The sequence below is a fragment of the Numenius arquata genome, chromosome 10 (assembly GCF_964106895.1).
Source record: "Numenius arquata chromosome 10, bNumArq3.hap1.1, whole genome shotgun sequence".
NCBI lineage: Eukaryota > Metazoa > Chordata > Aves > Charadriiformes > Scolopacidae > Numenius > Numenius arquata.
Genome location: NC_133585.1, coordinates 47,502,740 through 47,524,875, shown reverse-complemented (window position 1 = coordinate 47,524,875; position 22,136 = coordinate 47,502,740). Strand labels below are relative to the sequence as shown.

Here is a 22,136-nt window from a genome sequence, read left to right as displayed (position 1 = left end):
ACCTGCCCTTGAATGTTTCCAGGGCTGTGGCATCTACCACCTTCCTGGGCAACCAATTCTAGTGTTTCACCACCATCATTTTAAAAAATGTCTTCCATCTGTCTAGTCTAAATCTACCCTCTTTTAGTTTAAACACAAAAACCGTTGTCCTATCACTACATTCCCTGATAAAGAGTCCCTCCCATCTTTCCTGGAGGTCCCCTTTAAGTACTGAAAGGCTGCTACAAGGTCTCCCCAGAGCCTTCTCTTCTCTAGGTTGAAGAACCCCAACTCTCTCAGCCTGGCCTCATAGGAGAGGTGCTCCAGCCCTCTGATCATCTTCGTGGTCCTCTTCTGCACCCACTCTAATGTGTGCTGAGGACTCCAGGGCTTGACACAGTACTGCATGTGGGGTCTCACCACAGCAGAGCAGAGGGGCAGAATCACCTCCCTTGCCTGGCTGGCCACACTTCTTTTGATGCAGCCTGGGACGTGGATGGCTTTCTGGGCTGTGAGCACACATTGCATGCTCATGTCCAGCTTTTCACCCACCAGTATCCCCAAGTCCTTCTCCTCAGGGCTGCTCTCAATCCCTTCATGCCCCAGCCTGGGGGGTTGTCCTGACCCCTTGAACTTGGCCTTGTTGAACCTCATGATAATAATCAGTGGATTATCTTTAATTCCTGTAATTACCATTCTTATTCTTTTTGATGCCCTTGATCAAAGCCTCATTATACCTCACGCTAAACATCCATGGAATTGATAGTGCTTGCATCAAGCAAATGCGATAATGAAGCCTGAAAGCATCTAACAATTGATATAATAAGCAACGGGTGCATGTTGTGGAAGGCTCAGTAAAGTGACAATAATAATACCCCTTCTGTTCGAAAGGGTGTTTCAGAGTTCATTTGCAACGTGTGTGCTTCTGGTTATTTAATACAAGAACAGTAGAGAGAACTAACAACGCGAAAAGCATTGCCAAGGTAATTAGGATCCAGCAGTGAGTGATTATTCTTGAAGGAAAGCTTATCGGGAAATATCAGCATTGTAGAAACCAAGATAGCTATGTGAAAAAAAAAAACCCACAACAAAAAACACAGATAACCATTTCTGACTTTTGATATTGAAGCTGCTGCTAACACTAGTGACATCATTTAATCATATAGGTTGCCACCACCTTAACTTTCTATAAAAGAGTAAGTATTCTATAGAAGAATACTTATATAGTATTAGAATATATAGAAGAATATAGAAGTTTAATATTAATGAAAAAAAAAACCTTCTAACAAACGTTTAAATTTAATCACTAGTCTTGCCTTATGTTTGTCTTTTTTTACCAGCATAATTTTAATATGTGCTAAATAGACTTTTAAATATTTTTTATTAATAATAAGTCTTTCTTTGCTGCTTTGTCTGAGCTATACTATTAATTCCAGATTTCTGCTATGATTTATGTATTTCTGAAATTCTGTTTTGCACCTTAACCTTTCTTTAGAATTTGTGTATCCTTCTTAAGCTTTAGAATTTGAATTGTTCTGTCATAGAAATCCTAGTGAGATAAAAACCAGTAATGGAAATACTATTTCCAATTTGTCCTTTGCTGGATGCCTGCAAAGTGCAATAAAAGTGGAATCCAGAACCTATTGATATGCTGGAGATTTCACATTTTTTCAGAACTTGTATGTCAGATCCTCCATAGGATTAGGTAAATATAATGGAATTTGGCTATTTTTTCACACAGAGAAAAGTGTGTTGGTCCCTGTTCAGTTGTTACATAACAGGAAATATACAGGAATTTCTCTGTCGTACAAGTCTCAGGATCTAGAGATCTGGTAAAAGACTTATATATATCCAGGTTATCAGATCACTGACTACAGCATGTTGTTTTGTTGCTTTTTTTTCCTCTCAGCTCGTGAGTCTAGAGTAAAGGCAATACAAATTCTGTAGACAAATGTTCCCTTAATAGGCAATGGTGGGAAATTACTTACTTAAATGTGTGAATATACTTTGATTTGTATAAATTTTCCTGTAATGTCTTCAACCTCTTCCTGGAGGTAATTGCTGCAATATTTCCAGTTTTAGCACTTAAAGTTAAAAAGGCATAAGAAACACACTCTTTTTTCACTGTAATGGTATATTATGGTTGACACCTGCACACAAACAGGAACTTTTCAAGATTTAAAATAGCATAATGGACTGTTAGATTACTGTTGGACTTAAGTTTAATGGCAAAAATCCTTTCAACAATTGATATATCCACACCGCAAGAAATGATGGGTCGAGGGCAGTGAAGTACAGTGATTCTATCCTTAATGTTTTGGCTTCAGATTTTAAGAATTGCATTTTTTTTTTTTAACTTTGTCCTAATTAGAGTTTTCTGGGGGCTTTGCAGCTCAGTAATATAAAATTTTTCTTGCTGCGTCACAAGCTTAATGACTAAGGAGTGAGCTTTAGACGTTTAACAAGCTTCCTCCAAGTACATTTGTAGTTTTGTTTTATTTTTAGTTGGGATGTTTACATTGAAAGTCCATTTGAAATTTTGTTTGATGTTTAAATCAATTCGAGAAAAGTCACATCTTTTCTCTGCTATTTACATATCTGCTTCTGCTCTATCACTCAGTTTTTCTATGCATGACTGAATTCTGCCATAGTAAAAATTTCATGGTGCATTATACGAGGAAGTAAAACGAGGTTATTTCTATCTGGAGGTTATAGCCATGATCACTGTGCAGCTTTACCAGTGCATGTGGCTCTCTGGAGTGCTGTGTATGAGTCTTGTTGGCTACACCTATATTATTTTGATAGGTATAACCAAGTTCGGGTTCAGATTTGCTGTGTTGTGAAGCTGGATTATAGCTGTGATTGCCTTTAGCATATAGGAAAGCTGACAGGAAACAGCAAAGGTGAGGAATTGAGATAACACCCTCTGATGAACAAGAATTAACTAGACAGTACGTTTCTTGGAACCTTGTTAATACCCTCAAGTATGATATTTCTTTCAGTTTCAACTAGGGTGCATTTTTTTTTTTCAAACTATTTGCTTATGATTTATTTACTTGCCTTCCGCATCTTTTCATTTCTTTGGTGAGTCAGTTAAGTCAGGTATATTTCCCTCCTTGATCTGGAAAACTAGAGTTTGTGTCTCACTGAATATGTGGCTCTACATCAATATTTGGGTTTTTTTTACTGTCAGTTTTGACATAAAGTCAAATCTTCTACTCATTTTACCAGTGTGTTATATAAATACATTGATTAATTATTTTTGTTTTACTTGCCTTTGATAATTATATGTAAGTCTTGTCATGATTGAACTTTATTTTGGGAATGCAGGACTATAGAAAATATATAAAGTATCTAATATAATTGGATCAATACTTATCTTGGAATTGTCCAGAAATAACTTGGACCATAAATTATTCACTTCTCCCTATTGGAAGTACCCCTATGTTGGGAAATCTATTCTCCTGACACCTTGGGAAAATTCTTGGCAATATGCTTGAGAATATTTTTGGAAAGACTGAATATTGGTAAATATTGATATATAAGAATATTGGAAATATTCATGGAAAGAATATCTTGAGAATATTCTACTTAAGAATATTTTTTTCTTTAATTTGTATTTTGACAGTTCCAAGCTCTTACAAACTTCCAACAGTTTTAACAGGGACTTCAATCTTTTTATGTACTCAAGAGCTCAGCAATTGCTGGCATTTGTAGGTCTATTTTTTTCCACATCTTTCCTTAGTCAAGCTCCTTCATGTTTGTTTAGTGCTAATAATAAAGTTAACGATAGAAAGTTTGGCTCTGAGACTTCAGATGTGTGGTTTTTTAGTCCCTTTTAGCTTTTTCTTCCACCTCCACTATTACCTGTACATTTGTAAGGAAGGGTGCTAAGAAACCCGATGATGTTCTGGTTCTGGACAATAGGTAAACAGCTAAGGAATGCTCCGTCCATCCCCGCACAGCTTCTTTACTCTGCTTTCTACCCTTCTTGACTGATACTGTGTCCTTCATGTTCTCCTTCCAAACTTTTTTCACTGAACTCCTCCAAGGCATTCTTCATGCTTGTTATATCCCTCATTTGCCTGAGCTGCAGTTGTCCATGGAGTTATTGCCAAACTACTAAAATGTCCTTTGACTCCCTTGGGCTACTGGACTGACCAGAGGACTGAGCATTTTCTGTTTCTTTCTGTTCCCATTTTGTTGCTATGATGTGTTTAAATAACTGATGCGTTGTTGGTGCTTCTGTCTGGGTCATTGACCAGATACGGTTGATGAACTTGGTCACTGTCACTCGTAGTATAAGTCTCTAAAGCAGTAGACAAACTGTGGTGCCGTGCAGCAGTGGGAAAATATGTTCCCTCTCTTTGTTAAAGCAGTGCAGAGCCACTGTGTGTTTGGGTATGGGGAATGCCACAGTGAGTTTCTCAGCAAACTGAAGTCTAACACTGTTTTTTATCTCTTTTTTTTTTTTTTTTTTTTTTTTTTTTAATTTTTTTAATAACGCAAAAGTACCTTGGAAATGCAATGGTCATTCTGAGTCACTAGTTTATCAGGGTAGGTTCGGTAGAAGAGCCCTGTAATGAAATGTCCTGCCATAACTGTATTAGCTGTCTGTGCCGGGGGTGGGATTAAATAACACATAAGGGTAATGAAGAGTACTATATAACCTTATGTCATCTCACAAACTGCGAACAGATACGGTTGGCAGATCTAGAATCCTGCCTACTTATTGCATTACTTTTTTACATCTATATGACATTGTGTGGAGGTTTGGAAACCTGAAGTGACGTCCTTGCCTTGCATCATAAGAGAGCTAGTGCTTGAGCTAAGCTATGGTATACATATTGCTACTGTTATGAAAAGTGTCAGAGTAGGTGGTGTTATCGTAATTAACTGTGTTTGGTGCATAAATCTGAGATTATAGTTAATTATACAGTGTACCATCTTACCTAGAGTAAACTAATGTTGTATTAAACTAACTGGAATTAAATTGCTCCATTTAAACTGTTTCTAATTTAAAGGGTACATTTTGGAAATACTCTGCAAAACTGAGTTAATTAGCTGGGATTGCCTATTTGAATGGTGTACAAAAGGCATGAAATTTGTCCAAAATATGTTAAAAATAAATGAACCATCTGTAAAAAATGAGTTTTGCTATGATTGCTCATGCAGAATATTTTCTAGTAAAATGACTTTATAAAGCAATCTATCGACCTTTTATATATATATAGTAATCTGTTCACCTAATTTTAAAATTAAAAGTTGATGTTTATTAGTACTGCACTGTGAGCCTTACTCAAAAAAAACCCAAACAACCACCACCTTTTTTTTTTTTCCCCCAAATTTCCATTGTGTTTATAACTGGATTCAGATTCAAGACAGCTTTTTGAAAATATCCCCTAAATTCATTTGTTTATTTTTCCCTTTATGAATCCCAGGTGCAAACTTTTTTCAGATAAGAAGAGACTACAGCAACATCCTGTTCTTCCAGTTTGCCTCTCATACACTACTGGAAAATCTTGAAGATGTAACATTTTGGGGCTTATAACAGGAGTCATACAGTGTCATGAGCATCAGCTAGTTCTTGAGGACATCATACCTGTCAGGGAGCAGCAAGGGCTGACTAAGGGGTGGGGGTCCCAAGCAGGACAGCTCTGCCAGGAGGGCTTTGAATGGGGCTGGACTGAAATGGGATCCCCCAGGGCTGGGGGAGGACCCGGGGAGGTTTGGCAGGGCCGGTAAGGGCTGCTGGTGCCCTCATAGCCCTGAAAGCATCCCTCTACAGTAGTGTAGTTATTAGCATATTGTTATTATTAAAACTGTAAGAATGTTCTTACTATGTTGCTTTTTGTTATCTGTAGTATCCTTTTTGAAATGGTATCACCAATCATTTATTACCTCTTTTCTGAAGATCACATTTACATCGCAGGGCAGAATAGAAAGTTCAAGTGTTCTGTTAATGAGGTGTATATATAGCCTGCTATGCTTCATATACTATTATATCTGAGGTTTTTTTAAGAAATTATTAACAAATTAGTAACATCAAAGACATTTCTGTGTCAATGTGTCATGCATCAGATATAAAAGATTATACATCAGTGCAGAATTTAAATAATGAGAAATTATATTTGAGGTGACAAGTTCTTACTCTGGTACATGTGATTCGTTAAGGGTCGGGGAAAACCACAGAAAGTTGTGTTCTCCAAATCAAATCTTTTGCCTCAGATGTTTTCTTTTTAAAGGTTTAGCTTAAAAAAAAGTAAAATAGGCTGTTTCAAGAAAAAAGATTCATTTTTGCACAGCTGAAAAATGTCCCCTTATTAAGATAACTGAGTTCATAAATCATTTCCAAAAAAAAAAAAAGACATAATCTCACTATCTGAAATTCGTTGTTCTTTTTGGTTTTTTTTTTTTCATGTGTTTCCAAAGCAAGCTTTTCATTGTCCTGTAAATGGGCAGCCTAGCTGAATGAAAGCAGCTTTCCAGTAAAGAACTGGCTGCCTTTGGTGTGCATGAAGAACACTTAAAAATCATCACATGAGCAGTGTGACTTGTTCCACTTAAAGATTTTTTTCACTGGCTTTGCAGTATACATGAAACTATTCCTGCAAATGCTTAACAAACACAGGTAATCTCAGAGCAAATTTATACAGCTCACTACTGCGGTGCTTAATTCATCACACAGTCTTGCAGTTGAAGTTGGAATTATAAGGGGTGGGAAAGAAGCCATGGTTGTATGTATGCTATGCAAAATGAAGAAACAGGAGAGCAAGATCTGGATTTCCATGAAGAAAGGGGAGAAAAAAGGTCAACTGTCCAGTTACAAATTTTTGCATGCACTTTTTATAGAGGAAGATTTCATAAAATAGATTTCAGATTGTGGTATTGGATTTTAGGGACTCCTTTGCTCCAAAACTAAATAATACTGATAATCCAACAGTGGTCTAAGTTTCCTGTACCTTAGGAAACTCTCTGTTCAAGTGTCATGTACCGCAAGTTCGGGCAGCAAGAACAGCTTCTGAACTCAGGGGACTGGGGCTGCAAGTATGGCACGGCCTTTTCCAGGGGTAGAAAATCTGGGATGGGCAAGAGAGAATCGCCTTTTTATTTCTTTTTCTCATGCATTCAAACTAACTCAGTGTCAAGAAGTAATATTAAGTGATGAAGAACTTCAAGGATTTTCCTTGGACTTGTTCATGGTAACTTTCACACTGGATATATATGATTATATTCTAAATATGGAGCATGTCTGTTCCTGATATTCATAATGCTGAGCTCCAGAAATACATGGAACTCATTTTATAGCACTACATTAATTTATTACATGTAAGGGAAAAACAGCTCTATGTTACTTTACTACATGTAAGGGAAAATGTTCTTTATGTTCACCTCTAAATGGAAGATCTGATATACAGCTGTATAATTTCAGCAACAGAACTGATAGATCTTTGCCCATTTTTTTCATGTGTCTTTTTTTCAGGTGTAACGTAAAACATTTTTTCATTAAGTAAATATACAAAGATTATTTACTAATACGCCAATCTGGGTTTTTTTTATCCTTTATCAGCCTGGGAAATTATATCCAGAAATAACTATGCCTGCTCCTAGGCTTGTCTGACTTCAGAACAAACCTTCTCCCAAATGCTTCCACACTATTTGGAGAGCTTAATCATCCAGTTGTTGGTTTGTTTGTTTTTTTTTTTTTTATTTATTTTTTTATTATTATTATTATTCTTTGTGTTTATATATTCATCAAAACTTTTTTATTTAATTTCCAATTTCTAGGAAAAAAGTATGATGGCATACTTCTATCTCCCTTCTGGCATCTGAATGTAAAGTATTTTGTGGATTATCAAGTCTATTAAATTGCAAGCTAAAGTTCACACTAAAAGTGTAGCAGATCTGGTGATCCAGAGAGAAAATTAAAAAAAAAAAAAAAAAAAAAATTTATGCTGTAGATACATTTGTATTCATATGACTGACATTCATCTCATTTATACTCATCTTACAGATCTATAATTCCACCAATATCAGCTAAGTCATCTCTGAGTTGCTAACTCCCCTGGGTAGACTACATTTGAATACTTTGGACCTCTGTCTTTAGGCACTTCCAGTGGAAAACAGAAGTGCAGGTAAACAGAGTAGATAAAATGCTGAACTGTTTAAATTGATAGGAGTTTTGCCACTGGGTTTTCTTTGGTCCAGAATTTAAGCTTGCAGCTCTAGATCTGACACCCAGGAACTAAGGAATATAGATTTAAGTTTTTAAGTTCTTTATCCCTCTTTTTATCTTTTAAATAAGACAAGGAAGGGAGAAGAAAGAAGGCTTGGCTCATCTAATCTTTCATTATATCCTGCATTTGAGAATTGGTACCCAAGGTCTTCATTTACAATTAGAGCTTGAGCACATGAAACCTGAGAGGCAGATTTTTAGCCTGAGAATCTTGTTAAGTATCTTCCTAAGGTGAAAGGAAAGAAACCTTTGGATCAGACTATGAACAGTGTTTGGAAGTGTAAGTTACCAAACCTTTAGCTGAGCAAGCAAAAATAGGCATGATAATACCCTCGTCTGCTAAAGGTGAGATTATTCTGAGCGAGAAGGCTCTTCTCCAAACACTGACTAAGCAAAACTGAAAAGAACTCCTTAAAAATATACTCGGGCCATGCAGCTGTCTGTCAGGACAACCTCCTTTCCCAGAGCAGCAGTTGCCTGGACTAATGATCTTCAAAGGACCATAAGGAAAGTGGAAATCAAATCAAGTGTTGAGAAAAAGGTCCTTAGCAGCTGCTTTTGTTGCCAGAAGCTCCCTTGATTGCATCACATGTTTAGCTCAAACCAGTCACATTGAACACAGTGTCTCACTGATGATTATAGGTTTTTATCTAGAAAGATGGACAAGCCAAACAGTGACTTTCATCTGCCAGATTCCGTGATGCAGAGCTAATTGGCAGGATGTTAGAGAGGTCATAGCATGGCCCAGTGAGAGATGAAACACACCTGAACTCTTAGAAATTAACTCAGAATAATTTCAGACTTCTCAGGGAACTGAGTATCATTTAAAGTTAATAATTGTAGTGAAAACAACTGGGAAGAGCGTTTCTTGCAGAGGAAAGCTCTGGATTCAAAGGAAAGGATTTAAAGTTATACAAAATTTAAGTGCAAACCTAAGGCATCATCCAGGTAAAAATAAATCTTTATATATGGCTCCTTAACTCCTTTCCTTCTCTTCTTAAAAAAATTTCGGCAGGAAGAACCAATATGTTAAGTCACGCACACACAAGAAGTCTGTCTAAACCAATATACTTAATCCAGGAATGACCAATAATGGATGCCCAGGGAAGAATTTAAGAATAAAGTGCATATATTATTTTCAGAAATATTTTCCTAGCCCTTAGTCATTCCTACCTATGGCACTTCCCCAGCTGTTTCTGTCAGGTGTCTTACTGGTGTTGGATATACAAACCCCCTCCAATGAGAGAAGGATCAATAAGCTCTTTTTTTTTCAGGCTGGGTTTCTCTTGGCTCTCTGTTGAAGCTCTTCCCCTTTCCTGTGCATCTGTCCTTCCCCTGGAGGAGTGGATCTGGCTCCTCATTCTTCAAGAAGCAAAATTCAATTCTGTCTTAATTTCTGAGAGTCTTTAAGCTGGCTTTGGACACAGGATATGCCTACACATATGTGTGTAAACATTCCTTAAAAGCTTGAACCTAGTAGGAAGCTGATAGCGATGTAGTCACGTTGCAAACTGTACTTAGACTGTACAAGACTGTACTTAACATCATACAGCATTTGTCTTTGTGCTCCATCAGCCTGATTACTAATTGTACCTGTCAGGTACTGTTGGCAGTGGGTCAAGGTTGTCTGCTATGTGACCTCACCTTCTAATGCTCTCTGTCTTTGCTTTTTGAGCGTAATGATACGTTTTACATTCAAAGAAATGTATGGCTGTGTTTGTGAGATTTTAGTAAGTGCAGTCCAAATACTATAGCTTGTACAGATTAATAGAATAATGTAGTATAGTGTTGATTAGGTAGTTAGAAAAGTACGTGTTAGCAATATATGGAAAAGGCTGATGAAATAGGTTTGCATTAAGGTTTTTTGAATTTTTAGCTTTGTACTATCCTTGAGAAATAAAGCCCATTTTAAATAAATTAAGTTGAACTCTGATTTCTAAAGCAGATATTCTATGCACAAAGGTTTTAAGCTTAAAATAGTATTCTTGTTATTCTTTTATATAAAAATTTGACTTGTAAAATACTTTATGAAATTATTAAAAAGACTGCTATATTTGACGCGACTCCCTTCCTCAGCATGCATGTTTATATTTGGTTCTAACTTAATTCTACCTCAATTTTTTGTTCTCTCATTTATTGTCTTATGCATGTTTCCCAGGATAGCCCACTGGTCTTACAGTCTGACAGAAATGTAACAGTGAATGCAAGAAATCACATGGGACAGTTAACTGGACAACTGACAGTAGGTGAGTGCTCTTTATTGACTGTTATGTATATCAGTTTAGCTTCATGAACAGGTTTCATTAATTAACATCAAAGATAAAACATTGCTGAATAGTCAGAAAAAAATCTCATCACAATACTCCAACAAAAAACAATGAATATAATGCAAATAAGAGCATGATTCAGCATTAGCTGGAGAGAGAGGAAGTAGAAATGCCTCAAAATAGTTAAACCATCTTAATAAAAATGATTATTTTTGAGACAGCTGTAACAAAATAAACTAAAAAATACCTCAACAGAACATGTTTCAACAACAATTTCAGTGAGAAAATAACCATAATTTTCTTGCAAGTTCTGTCAGTCTTCCATTCCTTCAGTGGGAATTAGTTTGTCCCCATTACTCTTGCAATGTATTCGTATCAGAATACATATCAAAAACAGTTGGAGTAATAGAATGTAATAAACCAGAACACAACAAAAATCCAAATGCTTTCCTAGTCACTACAAAATTTAAATGGAAAGTGATCATACTGACTGTCACTCATTAAAATGGCATCTGATATTTTGCAACGTGTAAAATACTGCAGATCAAAGTTCTAAATGAAATAGAAATAAAAAATCCTCTATTTCTCTGTTCCACTTTTCACATTTTTTCCTTGCTTTTATTGTTTACCATGTTATACTGCATTTTAGCACAAATCATACCTAATGAATTAGTAAATATGAAGTAATATTTTTTTTTATATTTTCAGTACTAGAATGGTACTGAATATATTTACAACTTTTTAAAAATATTACCCAAAAAAGTCACTAATGTTCTAGATCTGTTAGAAAACTATATATCTTGACTGGGAATGGGATGAAAAATATACAAACATATATCTGCAAGATACTAACGTATATATGAATTTGGGGAGACACCCCTTAGACTCCACCTCTTTTCCTTTTTTTTTCACTTTACTGCTGGATTAGGCTGTTTTATCCACTCTTTTTCCTCATGTGCCGAGGGTATGCTCACAAAAAGCTTTAAATTAAACTCTAGTTGCAATCCAGACTGAGCTTTCATACTGGCTGGAGACAGTGGCTTCAAGTTGTAAAAAATCTTTGGCAAGAACCTGTGGAGTGACACACCATCTGCACCGATTTCCCTGAATGACCACATTAAATGAGTGTGCAAAGGTAACCAGACTTCCTAGCAGATACAGATGAGGAAAATTAAGCTAACACCTGTTCTAGCCATATTGTACTTGCCCACTGTGTTTATGGAACGTGGTTCTCTTTCATCCAGTCGCTGTATTATCCAAACCTTCCACTTCAGCTGGTAGTTGCTAAAAGGCGAGTTGCCCATGGCAAACATTCACGTCGGCTGGAATAGATATGATATTCTGGTTGCTGACACCATTCCTGCAAAGTGAATCTAGCACTGAAAATATACGTGAGTGTATTGAGACTGACCTACTTAAAAGTATCACACTAGAGGTTAATATTCTTAAAACATAAAGACCTGAAGAAAACATGTGTTCTTATGTTATCATCATTAGAGTGAACACCTGTAATCTTGGTGTGCAGCTGGTGCAGAGTGTCTGGAGAGTGGAAGTTTGCTAAATTGCAATATTGTATTTACATTCTCACTCTTTATCTTCCTCTTCTTTTTAATAATGGCTCTATGGCCTTTATTCTTTCCTATATTCATATAAAAATCTGCTTATTTTTTAGAAATTTCTCGTACAGTATTGAATACATATTAAGATATTCTTTATTTTCTTATTTATTATTTAATATTTCTTACGTAGGATAGGTGCTTATAACTACCAGTGCAATCAGTAAAACGCTGAACATTTTATTGTTGGAAATCAAAGAAATTAACAGGTTCTTAAAAGTCAAAATGTATTATTCCTGCCCTCCTTTCCAAAAATTTTGTTGTATAAAGTAGAGCAGATAAAGACAAATTCTTGATTTTTGTGTAGGTAAAAGCATGGAAACATCTGCTGAGAGAAAGAAGGAGGACTTTCCTATACCGGGTTTGCTGACATCAGAAAATATTTTTTCCTGTTAGCTGCAAATGTGCTCTGGAAAGTCCCTGCCTTCTTCAAAAATGCCGTTTGTACCTTCACTGGTGCTTCATGTTGAAGCAAATGTATGTGTGGCTGCACAGCGAAGGGGATGAAAATAAACAGTGAAGGAAACATTGAGGAGAAATATTTTTAAGCTACAGAAAAAGTAAACTATTATGCCTTGGGTAAAAAATTATCTAGTTAACAACTTTGAAATGTTCTTATCTCTTAGTTTTTTTAATAATAATAATAATAATAATAATAATAATAATAATATGACTACACATTTATGTGCATGGCAGGAGCATTCTGAAAAGGATACCAGTGCATTCAGGATGATAACGGACTTCCTATACATCTGCTATCATTGGCATTTTATCTGTATTTCACAGGAGGTAAATGATGTTACAAGGCAATAAATTGTCTGGTCTCTTGTCTTCGAGACTCAAACTGTTGTAATTGGCCATGTCAAAGTTTAGGACAACTAAAAATTTTTCCTGTAGTATTTGGAATTGTGCCATGTAAGACAAACACAGCCTTAAGAGCATCTAATTAAAACTGTTAATGGAAGATAGATTAGTGTAAAGAAGTGGGAGTGGAGGAAAGAAGACTATATGGTCACACAGGGAGAGGGAAAAACTCCAGTGGAACTCTTGATAACAAGTACTCAGTTCTGTGAGTGACTATGGAAGACAAAATATTCTGGTAAAGTGCGTCATTAAGACATATTGGAGCACATCCTAATCTAGAAGGAGTGAAGGAAAAGCATATTAAAAAAAAAAAAGAAAAAAAAAAGATTACTGAATGATTCAGTGGTTCCATGTTAAAGTAGTGTAAAGCCAAATCACGGCTCCAGGTCTTACAATACCAAGGGTGCATCCATTATTAGGGTACAATGCTTTTATGGTGACACTGAAAACTGGAAGGAGAGAAAGTCACAGGTGTAGCAATGCTCTCTGCTGGGATCTATACCAACTGAGCTAGAAATGCTGTTTTGTGCTTCAGTCTATTTGTGTCGTACAGTCAGGAAACTGCAAAGTTTGGATCGGGATCTCCAAAAGGACTCCACAGCCTTCAGTTTTCAGACATGCCATTTTAGACTAACGGAGCAGATGTAGCACAGAGATAAAGGACATCTACAGAATAAAGATGTAAAGATGATCATTCATTGATTTTTGTATCTAAGCTAGATAAGGAAAAGTAGTCGCGTCTCTCCCCTCCCAGCCCTTACTTAGCAACACCCTTTGCATTATGCGTTCTACTGAATTACCTTGACACAACCTTTTCTCTTTGTTTCCTCAGTGTCTGCATAGTTTAAATCTATATGTAAAAAGATCTACTAATTTTCTGCCAATCTTAGAAATGCACAACAGTTGCTCACCTCAAGCCAGAAGTCTGTTGTCTCCGTGCTGTCTGCACGGATCATACATAGCTCTGCCTGTTTTTGTGGAGGACCTTAGGCTGACAAGTGCTAAAGGGAAAAAAAAAGTAAATATGGCTGAAAGGAGACATTTGAAGCCCACATGTGTACTTAGCATAGCATCATCTTCAGATTTGATTATTACTTAGCCAACTTTCTCATTTTTTTCATGAGGGTTTTTTTTTTTGTTTGCTTATTTTGGGTTTGGTTGGGTTTTTTTCCTTGTTGCCATAATTGCTTCTGACAGGTATTTCTGCTATTGCTTGACCCTTTCCTTTCATAAAGATCCTTGGGGATATCTGAAACCTTTTTAGATTATGACGTACAGATAAATGTGCACTTCATTTTCGCTAAGCTTTGAGGTCTTTGAGACAGAATCATACCTCTCATGGAGACCCAGAGCTGTACAAGTCACAGCTCTAGAGAGCTCCTGAACTACCTGTAGCTTTACTCGTTGAGATCTCTACAGCCATGCAAATTGAGAAAAATGATTTGAATACCAATGAAAGTTATATCACACTTTTGCAAATGCTTTTTGAAAATAGCAGGCAGATGTATAATTTTCAATTACAGCACTGGTAAAGGCTGATAGTACTGAAAGTTATAGCTATTCAAATAACTTGTCAAACTCAATGACACTTTCCACCCATTTAGCACAAAATTTTGTTTGGTATTCAAGATTATTTTTTTTTCTTAAAAATGCGCTTGCCTACCTGTAGTTCCAAACTACACATTCAAAAATCTAACATATATTAAGCATTCTGCTAGTTTAATTTTCATATTAAAGCAATTGCTCTTGTAAACACTGTGGTGTAGTAGTATCATTAATATTGTTATGAAGACATATTGCAAAACCAAAGTTAGACAAATAAGTAATCCGTTTCTGAGAATTTTCTGAATTTGTATTCCTTAACTAAATGCAGACTGAATCCCCCCAGTTTTGGTCCTTAAAACCACTTTAATGTGTGTAAATCAGAAACACAGGCAATTCACTTCTACCACACCTAACTGAATTACTAGTCCAGCTTTTGCAGTGATGTATGAACAGGACTATTTCGCATTGAACTTCAGACTGAATATGTAATAGCTTCAAATCTTTTGGGGGATTTTGTCATTAATCAGGCTCTTCTCATTGTAGCAAAGATTCTTAATTTATAGTTGATTCAATCCCTCTTCTTTTTCTAATCTGAGAAAATGAATGCAGAATCACTAATAACTTGCATCACTTACGTTCTTTTCAGATGATCTTGCATCTTGGTGGTGAACCAAGCAATGGTTAACTTAGGCTCTTGTGACTAGCTGTTGCATTAACTGGATTGAAAAATAATAGTTTTTATACATGCATTACATAATTAACTCATAAATGGAATTTTCGGTGAAAATTACTCGGTTGTCTAATGTTTTTCCTTGTTTTAAGTCAGTTACTGGTGGGTTCAGAGAATATTTAAATAAATTACACAGCAAAATATTATACATTATGAGTATATAAATTTTGCAGGATAATGTTTCTTACCAAAGTTTTATAGCCAGCTAAACACCCTTGCCAAGTATAAGAATATAAACAATTTATCAGAATGTGAAAATACAGTTTATCTGCTAGTCTGTGGTACAAATCCATTGTCAAATCCTTTAAATAGAGGTAAATGTGAAATAACTTGCCCTTTTTTTAATACAGGTTAGCTACCTTGTCCTTAACTGCAGAGTCAAAGGATCTCTTTCAGCTTCAGGCATCACTGCAGAAGGTACAACAGAGCGGTGCCTGGGAGGCCATATGGCTTTATGTCTCCTCCTGGCAAAGCGGGCGAGACGAGCCAAGAGGCAGTCAGAAAGAGAGCCATGCTGCTCATAACAGTTGAAATGTCCAGCTGGAACCTGAGTCTCATCCCTTCTCGTAATTTACAGCGCAATGTGACGTTGTTGCTGTTTATGTCTGTCTAATCCCTGGAAAAGTCTTTTTGCAAACCATCTGCCCTATAACAGGTTTTGTAATAGGAGCTCACATAAAATATATTCAGATATACTTTTAACGACTTTGGCTAAGTTGTCTACTCCCATTAATTAATTACTTTGAAGTGAAGTATTAGGAAAATGTGAAGCTCTGAGAACTGGTCAAAACTTCAACTTCTTTGCCAGCACTTTGATGGGTCTGCCAAAGTAGCCTTTTAAAAATTAACATGTTATTTATTTGAAATTCATCCATATTTCTCCTGCAATTCTCGAAGTCATCTCCCAATAATAGAAAGCCTCTTGCCTTGTTTGTTTTGATTCAGCATCAAGAGGCAGTAATAGTTAATGGACTAGTAAAAAACAGTTGCAAACAACTCTTCTTTTCCAGTTTTTACTTCTATTTCAATTGTAAATTAGTTGCATCCCTCTGTATTAATCTACCTACATGCATTCAGCAGTGGTGAACTCTAGACTCTTGTGACTAGCCTTTGCATTAACTGGATTGAAAATGAATACTTTTTTTTTATACATCCATCACATATTTAACTCATAAAACTATTTAATATACTTGGTATCATTAACCATTTGCAATCCACTTGTGCTTGGGTAAAATGATCTCTTTGAGTAAGAGATACTTTAGACAGTACTTCAGATCGCTTTTAATCATTTATGCACATTTTCAATTTTTAAGCAATATCATATTGTTATGATACTCTTGTTATATGTTATGTGTAGACATAACACTACATTGCTGTTTAATATTTAAAATACCTTATGGTGTAAAATATATCTTGTATCTCCCTTATGAATTGGCACATGAAAACCGTGCTATAAAAATAGAATAGTAAGCTATTTCTTCTGTCAAATATTAGGACCAAGTGGTAATCCTTTCTGGTAGATATGGCTTTATTTAACCTGCAGCCTTCTTCCTGAAATACAAGAGCATATTGTGTCAGTTGATATGTCAAGAATTAAAAATTCCCCCAGGAATAAACACAAATGCAAACAATGGTAGGACAATAATTAAATTCTGTGTGATTTCTGTGTGGTTATTTCGGGCTCAAGAGTGTTTGTGCATTGCTGGTTCTAAACAGCTGTAGCAAAGAAGGTCAATGCTGTGGGTATTATATCCCTTGCTTTAAGTTTTGTCATCCTCACTAACGGGTTCTACGTAATCTTCTTTGAATCTTAAAAATAATCACTTTTTGTTAAATTATTTAAACACTGCATAGGGACTTCCAGAGCTGGGGTCTTGAGAACTCTTCCTTTTATTTCTACAGTCTGTATATTTTTTTCGTCTTTCTGCCTTCTTCAGACTCTGAAAGTTTTCGACATTTGAGTGTTGATCCAACTTTTCTTCTTTTCTTTTTCTTTCCCTCAGTCTGAGCTCAGGAAGACTATTTCTACCTACGATACAAGGTACAGCTCGTGTTAGTTCGTATCTGAAGTTGTATTGATCTAACGTGGAGAGCACCTTTTGCTGTCTGTAACTGACAGACAAAAAGAAATACATGCTTTGTACATTTATAACTCGTCTGATACTTCTTTCTATGTTTGTAGCATAGAGAAAATACATGCAGGTCATTTTCTCTCTTTTTTTTTAGGTTTATTCATTGTCTGTGTTTGGAAGGAATTTTGAGGGCCAGTACCTGTTTTTTGATGTGATTTTCTTTCCATAATCTAGAGCTGGTTTGGAAAGGACAAGCACATGGAGGAAGAGATGCCTTTTCAAAGTCAGAATATGCATTCTTAAGTTTGGACTTTAGTAATCTTCCAAGGCATATGCCACTACTGGGCAGTGTGCGTTCTTTTTTCTTCTGCAACTGGTCCAATTTTCTTGTTTACATTCACTATAAATCTTAATTTTTGTTGAGCTGCAATGTGGGAGAATGGCTAGCTGAGAAGGGTTACGTAGACATGATCCAGCTGGCCGAGCAAAAGCTTGAGAAACATCGGATTCAGCCCCCGTAACTACTGGGCTGGTAAAGACACCTCGTCCTTGACTATAATTGTTGTAAGATAACAGAGAGGTTGCAGCTGCTCAGGCATGGGAAAAGAGGATGAAAGTAACTGTAAAGAAGGAACCAAGGGTGGAGTTGATCTTTCTAAGAACTAACCAATCATGAGCTTAACTTTTGTAATATGTATGAGCTAATTATGTTAGAACATAAAAGACCACTGTGTGAATCAATAAACGAAGCTTGCTGATCACTCATATTGAGTGGCCCTGTCTTCCCTCCGTCGCGACAAATGGCGCCCGAAACAGGGACCCTACAGAGGGCTGAACCTGCGAGCCACGGTCAACGGAGTCTCAGTGCTGGTCCTGTAAGCAGCGCAGGAGGCGAAAGGGATTAAAGGAAAAGGTCCCCGCGCCCAAGAGCGAAAGGGATTAAAGGAAAAGGTCCCCGCGCCCTGGAGCACCTATAGAGAGTGTCCTGCCGGCTACGCGCCGCCGAAGTCTGGAAGGCTGCAACAGCGCGCTGACGAAGGTATGAATAGACAAGCGGCGTATGATTTGCTCAAATGCTTTTTAGAAAAGCGGAGCATTTAGGGTATAGATAACGAAGGTATGAACAGACAAGCGGCGTACGATTTGCTCAAATGCTTTTTAGAAAAGCGGAGCGTTCAGGGTATAGATTGTAAAAGGGAGTTGCCTGGGTTATCAGCGTATGGAGTAGCGAGAGGTTGCTTTGATAATCCAGATACGGTTTTTGAACACGAGGAATGGCGTAAATATGAGGATAAATTGTTTGACGAAGTTATATGCGATAATAAATCAGCCAAAAAGTTGATAAAGCCATGGCGGGCAGTCGCTAACGCCCCGTTGCAACACCGAGCTGAAAAAAAAAAAAAAAAAAAAAAAAAAAAAAAGCAAAAGCTGTTCACTCAAAAAAAAAAAAAAAAAAAAAAAAAAAAGGAATCCCTTCATATATGGGTATTAAGCAAGGAAGAGAGGAATCATTTGGCCTATTTATAGATCGAGTAGCAGACGCCATACAGGCGGCCGGGGTGCCCGATTATCTCAGAGGCACTATACTAAAGCAGTGTGCTATACAAAATAGTAATCCGGCCACACGCAACATCTTGGCTACATTGCCAGGGACATGGACTATCGAGGAAGGACTAGAAAGGATGGCTCAGGTACCGGTAGGGCCACAGGCAATGTTAGTTGAGGCAGTAAAGGAACTAGGGAATAGTTTAAAGGAACACGCGCAGGCTACGCAGAGTCAAGTTCTTGCAGCCCTTGCTCCTTTGCAAGCCTCCGTTCAACGATTAAATGCTACTGGATCACCTCGCCCACGATGCTACCGTTGCGGCGCTGCTGGACACATCAGACGGAACTGCGACGCCGGCTCAGTATGGTGCAGAAACTGCCGGTCGGACAACCACAATGAGACTGCATGTCGCGCTACCAAACCGGGAAACGGACGATTCAGCGGGAAGAGCCGCCCCGCGCCGACACAAAAAGCGGCTGCATATCCGGCAGCACTCAATCCCTTCAGCTCAGACCAGCCACAAGCGGAAGCCTCGGCTTGGACCTGGCAACAGCAGTAGATTGTACCCTGTTGGACTCAAAGCCTGTCCGGATTGCTACTAGCACTCAAGGACCAATCTGTATCAATGGACAAGCTGTCGGAGCACTACTTATAGGCCGTTCATCGGCCACCATGCTGGGACTTAATGTGTTGGTGGGACTGATTGATAAGGATTACCACGGTGAGATCCAGATCATGGCCCACACGTTATTTCCACCGCTCTTCATCGCTAAAGGCACCAAGGTGGCGCAATTAGTTCCCTTACCACATCTTGCGGGAGCCCTTCCACCGCTGCAAGAGCAGCCACGAGGGCAAGGAGCCTTTGGATCTACAGGACAAATGGCCTTACTAACTGTCGGCTTGCGCCAAAGGCCACAACGCCCGGTTGCTGTGCAATACGCCAACCTAACTATATCACTTGTTGCTCTTCTAGACACTGGCGCTGACATTTCCATAATCAGCACGCATAAGTGGCCGGCTCAATGGCCGACCTACGCGATCAGCGCCACGGTCGCGGGAGTAGGAGGATTGACCCTTGCTCGCAAATCACCCCTTCTACGATGGACCATAGGGGACAAGGTACCATCTGGGTTCCCAGCCGTTGGGTAAGGCCTGCCATCGACCACCCTGAAGTCATCGCTGAAGGTGACCCGACTAATCACTGTAAACCAACGGACTGAGACCGCTGCGCCTGAGTGTGAACCACGAGGTCGCAAAGACAGAAATTAATTGTACAATCTGTGGGGTCTGTAACCCCTAGGTATTATGTGCATGCTATTTGCTTAGAAGTTGAAACAGAGAAAATGGTTAATTTAGGTATAGAAAGCTTTATAGTAGTTGCCTTAGTTGTAAGCATAAGAGCCATCCCATATAGCGAGATGTTTGACCCACGAGAAAATGTGTGGATAACTTTAGCTCGGTCACTCAACACGACCAGCTTTTGTGCAAGCCTAGCAACACCCCGCTCCCCATTTACTACGTGCCTTATAGGGGTGCTCTTGGAGACTGGTTGGGTCTGTCCGGATGGCTGAGAAACCTTTTACAGACGGGATTGCTAGTCTTAATCATTGTACTAATAGCATTGCTTTGTGTGAGTTGTGTGTTGTCTTGTATGAAAACCCTTGTGTTACGGATGCTTAACCAAGCCTATGTCATTCAAAATAAAAACGGGGGAATTGTGGGAGAATGGCTAGCTGAGAAGGGTTACGTAGACATGATCCAGCTGGCCGAGCAAAAGCTTGAGAAACATCGGATTCAGCCCCCGTAACTACTGGGCTGGTAAAGACACCTCGTCCTTGACTATAATTGTTGTAAGATAACAGAGAGGTTGCAGCTGCTCAGGCATGGGAAAAGAGGATGAAAGTAACTGTAAAGAAGGAACCAAGGGTGGAGTTGATCTTTCTAAGAACTAACCAATCATGAGCTTAACTTTTGTAATATGTATGAGCTAATTATGTTAGAACATAAAAGACCACTGTGTGAATCAATAAACGAAGCTTGCTGATCACTCATATTGAGTGGCCCTGTCTTCCCTCCGTCGCGACACTGCAATTATGAAATTGGGCATTTGGAGTGGGATGTGTAGATGTGGAACCTGGGGACATGATGTAGTGGTGGACTTGGCAGTGTTAGGTTGACGGTTGGACTCAATGATCTTAAAGATCTTTTCCAACCTAAGCGATTCTATGATTTCTCCTTTTACATGTGGAAAAGGTATGGAGCTGTGTCAGAAGAAGTTCAGATTGGACTTTAGGAAAAGGTGCTTCATTGGGAGAGCTGTTGGTCACTGGAACACGGTTCCCAAGGGAAGTGGTCGCAGCACCTAACCTGTAAGAGTTCCAGGAGCATCTTGATGATACTCTCAGTCATATGGTCTAGTTTTAGGTAGTCCTGCGAGGAGCGGGGATTCGGACTCTCAGTGATCCTTATGGATCCCTTCCAACTCAAGATATAAGATGATTCTGTGATTCTTTCCAAGAGGCACAGAATAAGTTCAAGGAGGAGAGGAAGAGGGTCAAGTAGCAGGTCTTCCTCAGGCAGCCTGCTGGAAGCCAGGCTTCAAGTGAAGCATGAGGTCCCAGCAGCTGACGGTGTTGGCAGGAATAGCCAGGCACACAGAAGACTAGCCACATGCTGGAGTAGCCAGGCATGCAGAAGACTGGCTGCACGCTGGTGTCCCACAGGATGACCTTTGGAAAAGCAGCAGCCACGGTCCTCTTTTCTCATGAGAGTGCAATAATTAGTGTTCTGTACCCACTGTCACTTTAGAGACGATGGGGAAAGGATGAAAGGGAACACTAAATCAGTGATTTCCAGGCAGTGATGGTGGAGGGGGAGCAAGAGTACTGTGGTAACCCTGTGCAGAGGGATGTCTCATAATGCCAGGTGTGACCCTCAGCTCAGTGCCTTAGTATTTCATCTCAATCCTAACTTTGACTCCAGAGCACCTGTAGGGAAACTGGGCATACGCTGAAGTAGAATTTCAATTATCAATGGCTATTTTGTCAGCACTACAGCAGTCCTCTGCTTACCTTTCTGCTTCATAGGCTTTTTATTTTACCTTATTGTATTTTAAAGTACACATAGAGTTTGAGTAGGAAGAGGTCATTAATGGTTTGCATGGTGGTACAAAAGTGTTAGTGTTTAAGCATTAATCCATTGCCATCTCTCCTGCTGTTGTCACTCGCGCTGTGGCCAATACAGACAGCATAACTGAACCCAAACGTTCAGAGCAGGGAAGG

General features: G+C 38.3%; 1 protein-coding gene across 1 annotated transcript in view; it reads left to right on the top strand.

Annotated features, from left to right (window-relative positions):
* The window catches only part of SGCZ (sarcoglycan zeta), a 284,402-nt gene that overhangs the window by 135,501 nt on the left and 126,765 nt on the right, over positions 1–22,136 (top strand). The window contains exon 4 of the mRNA XM_074155015.1: positions 10,374–10,461. Within this exon, the coding sequence (XP_074011116.1) occupies positions 10,374–10,461 (88 nt within the window). The remainder of the gene's footprint in view (positions 1–10,373; positions 10,462–22,136) is intronic.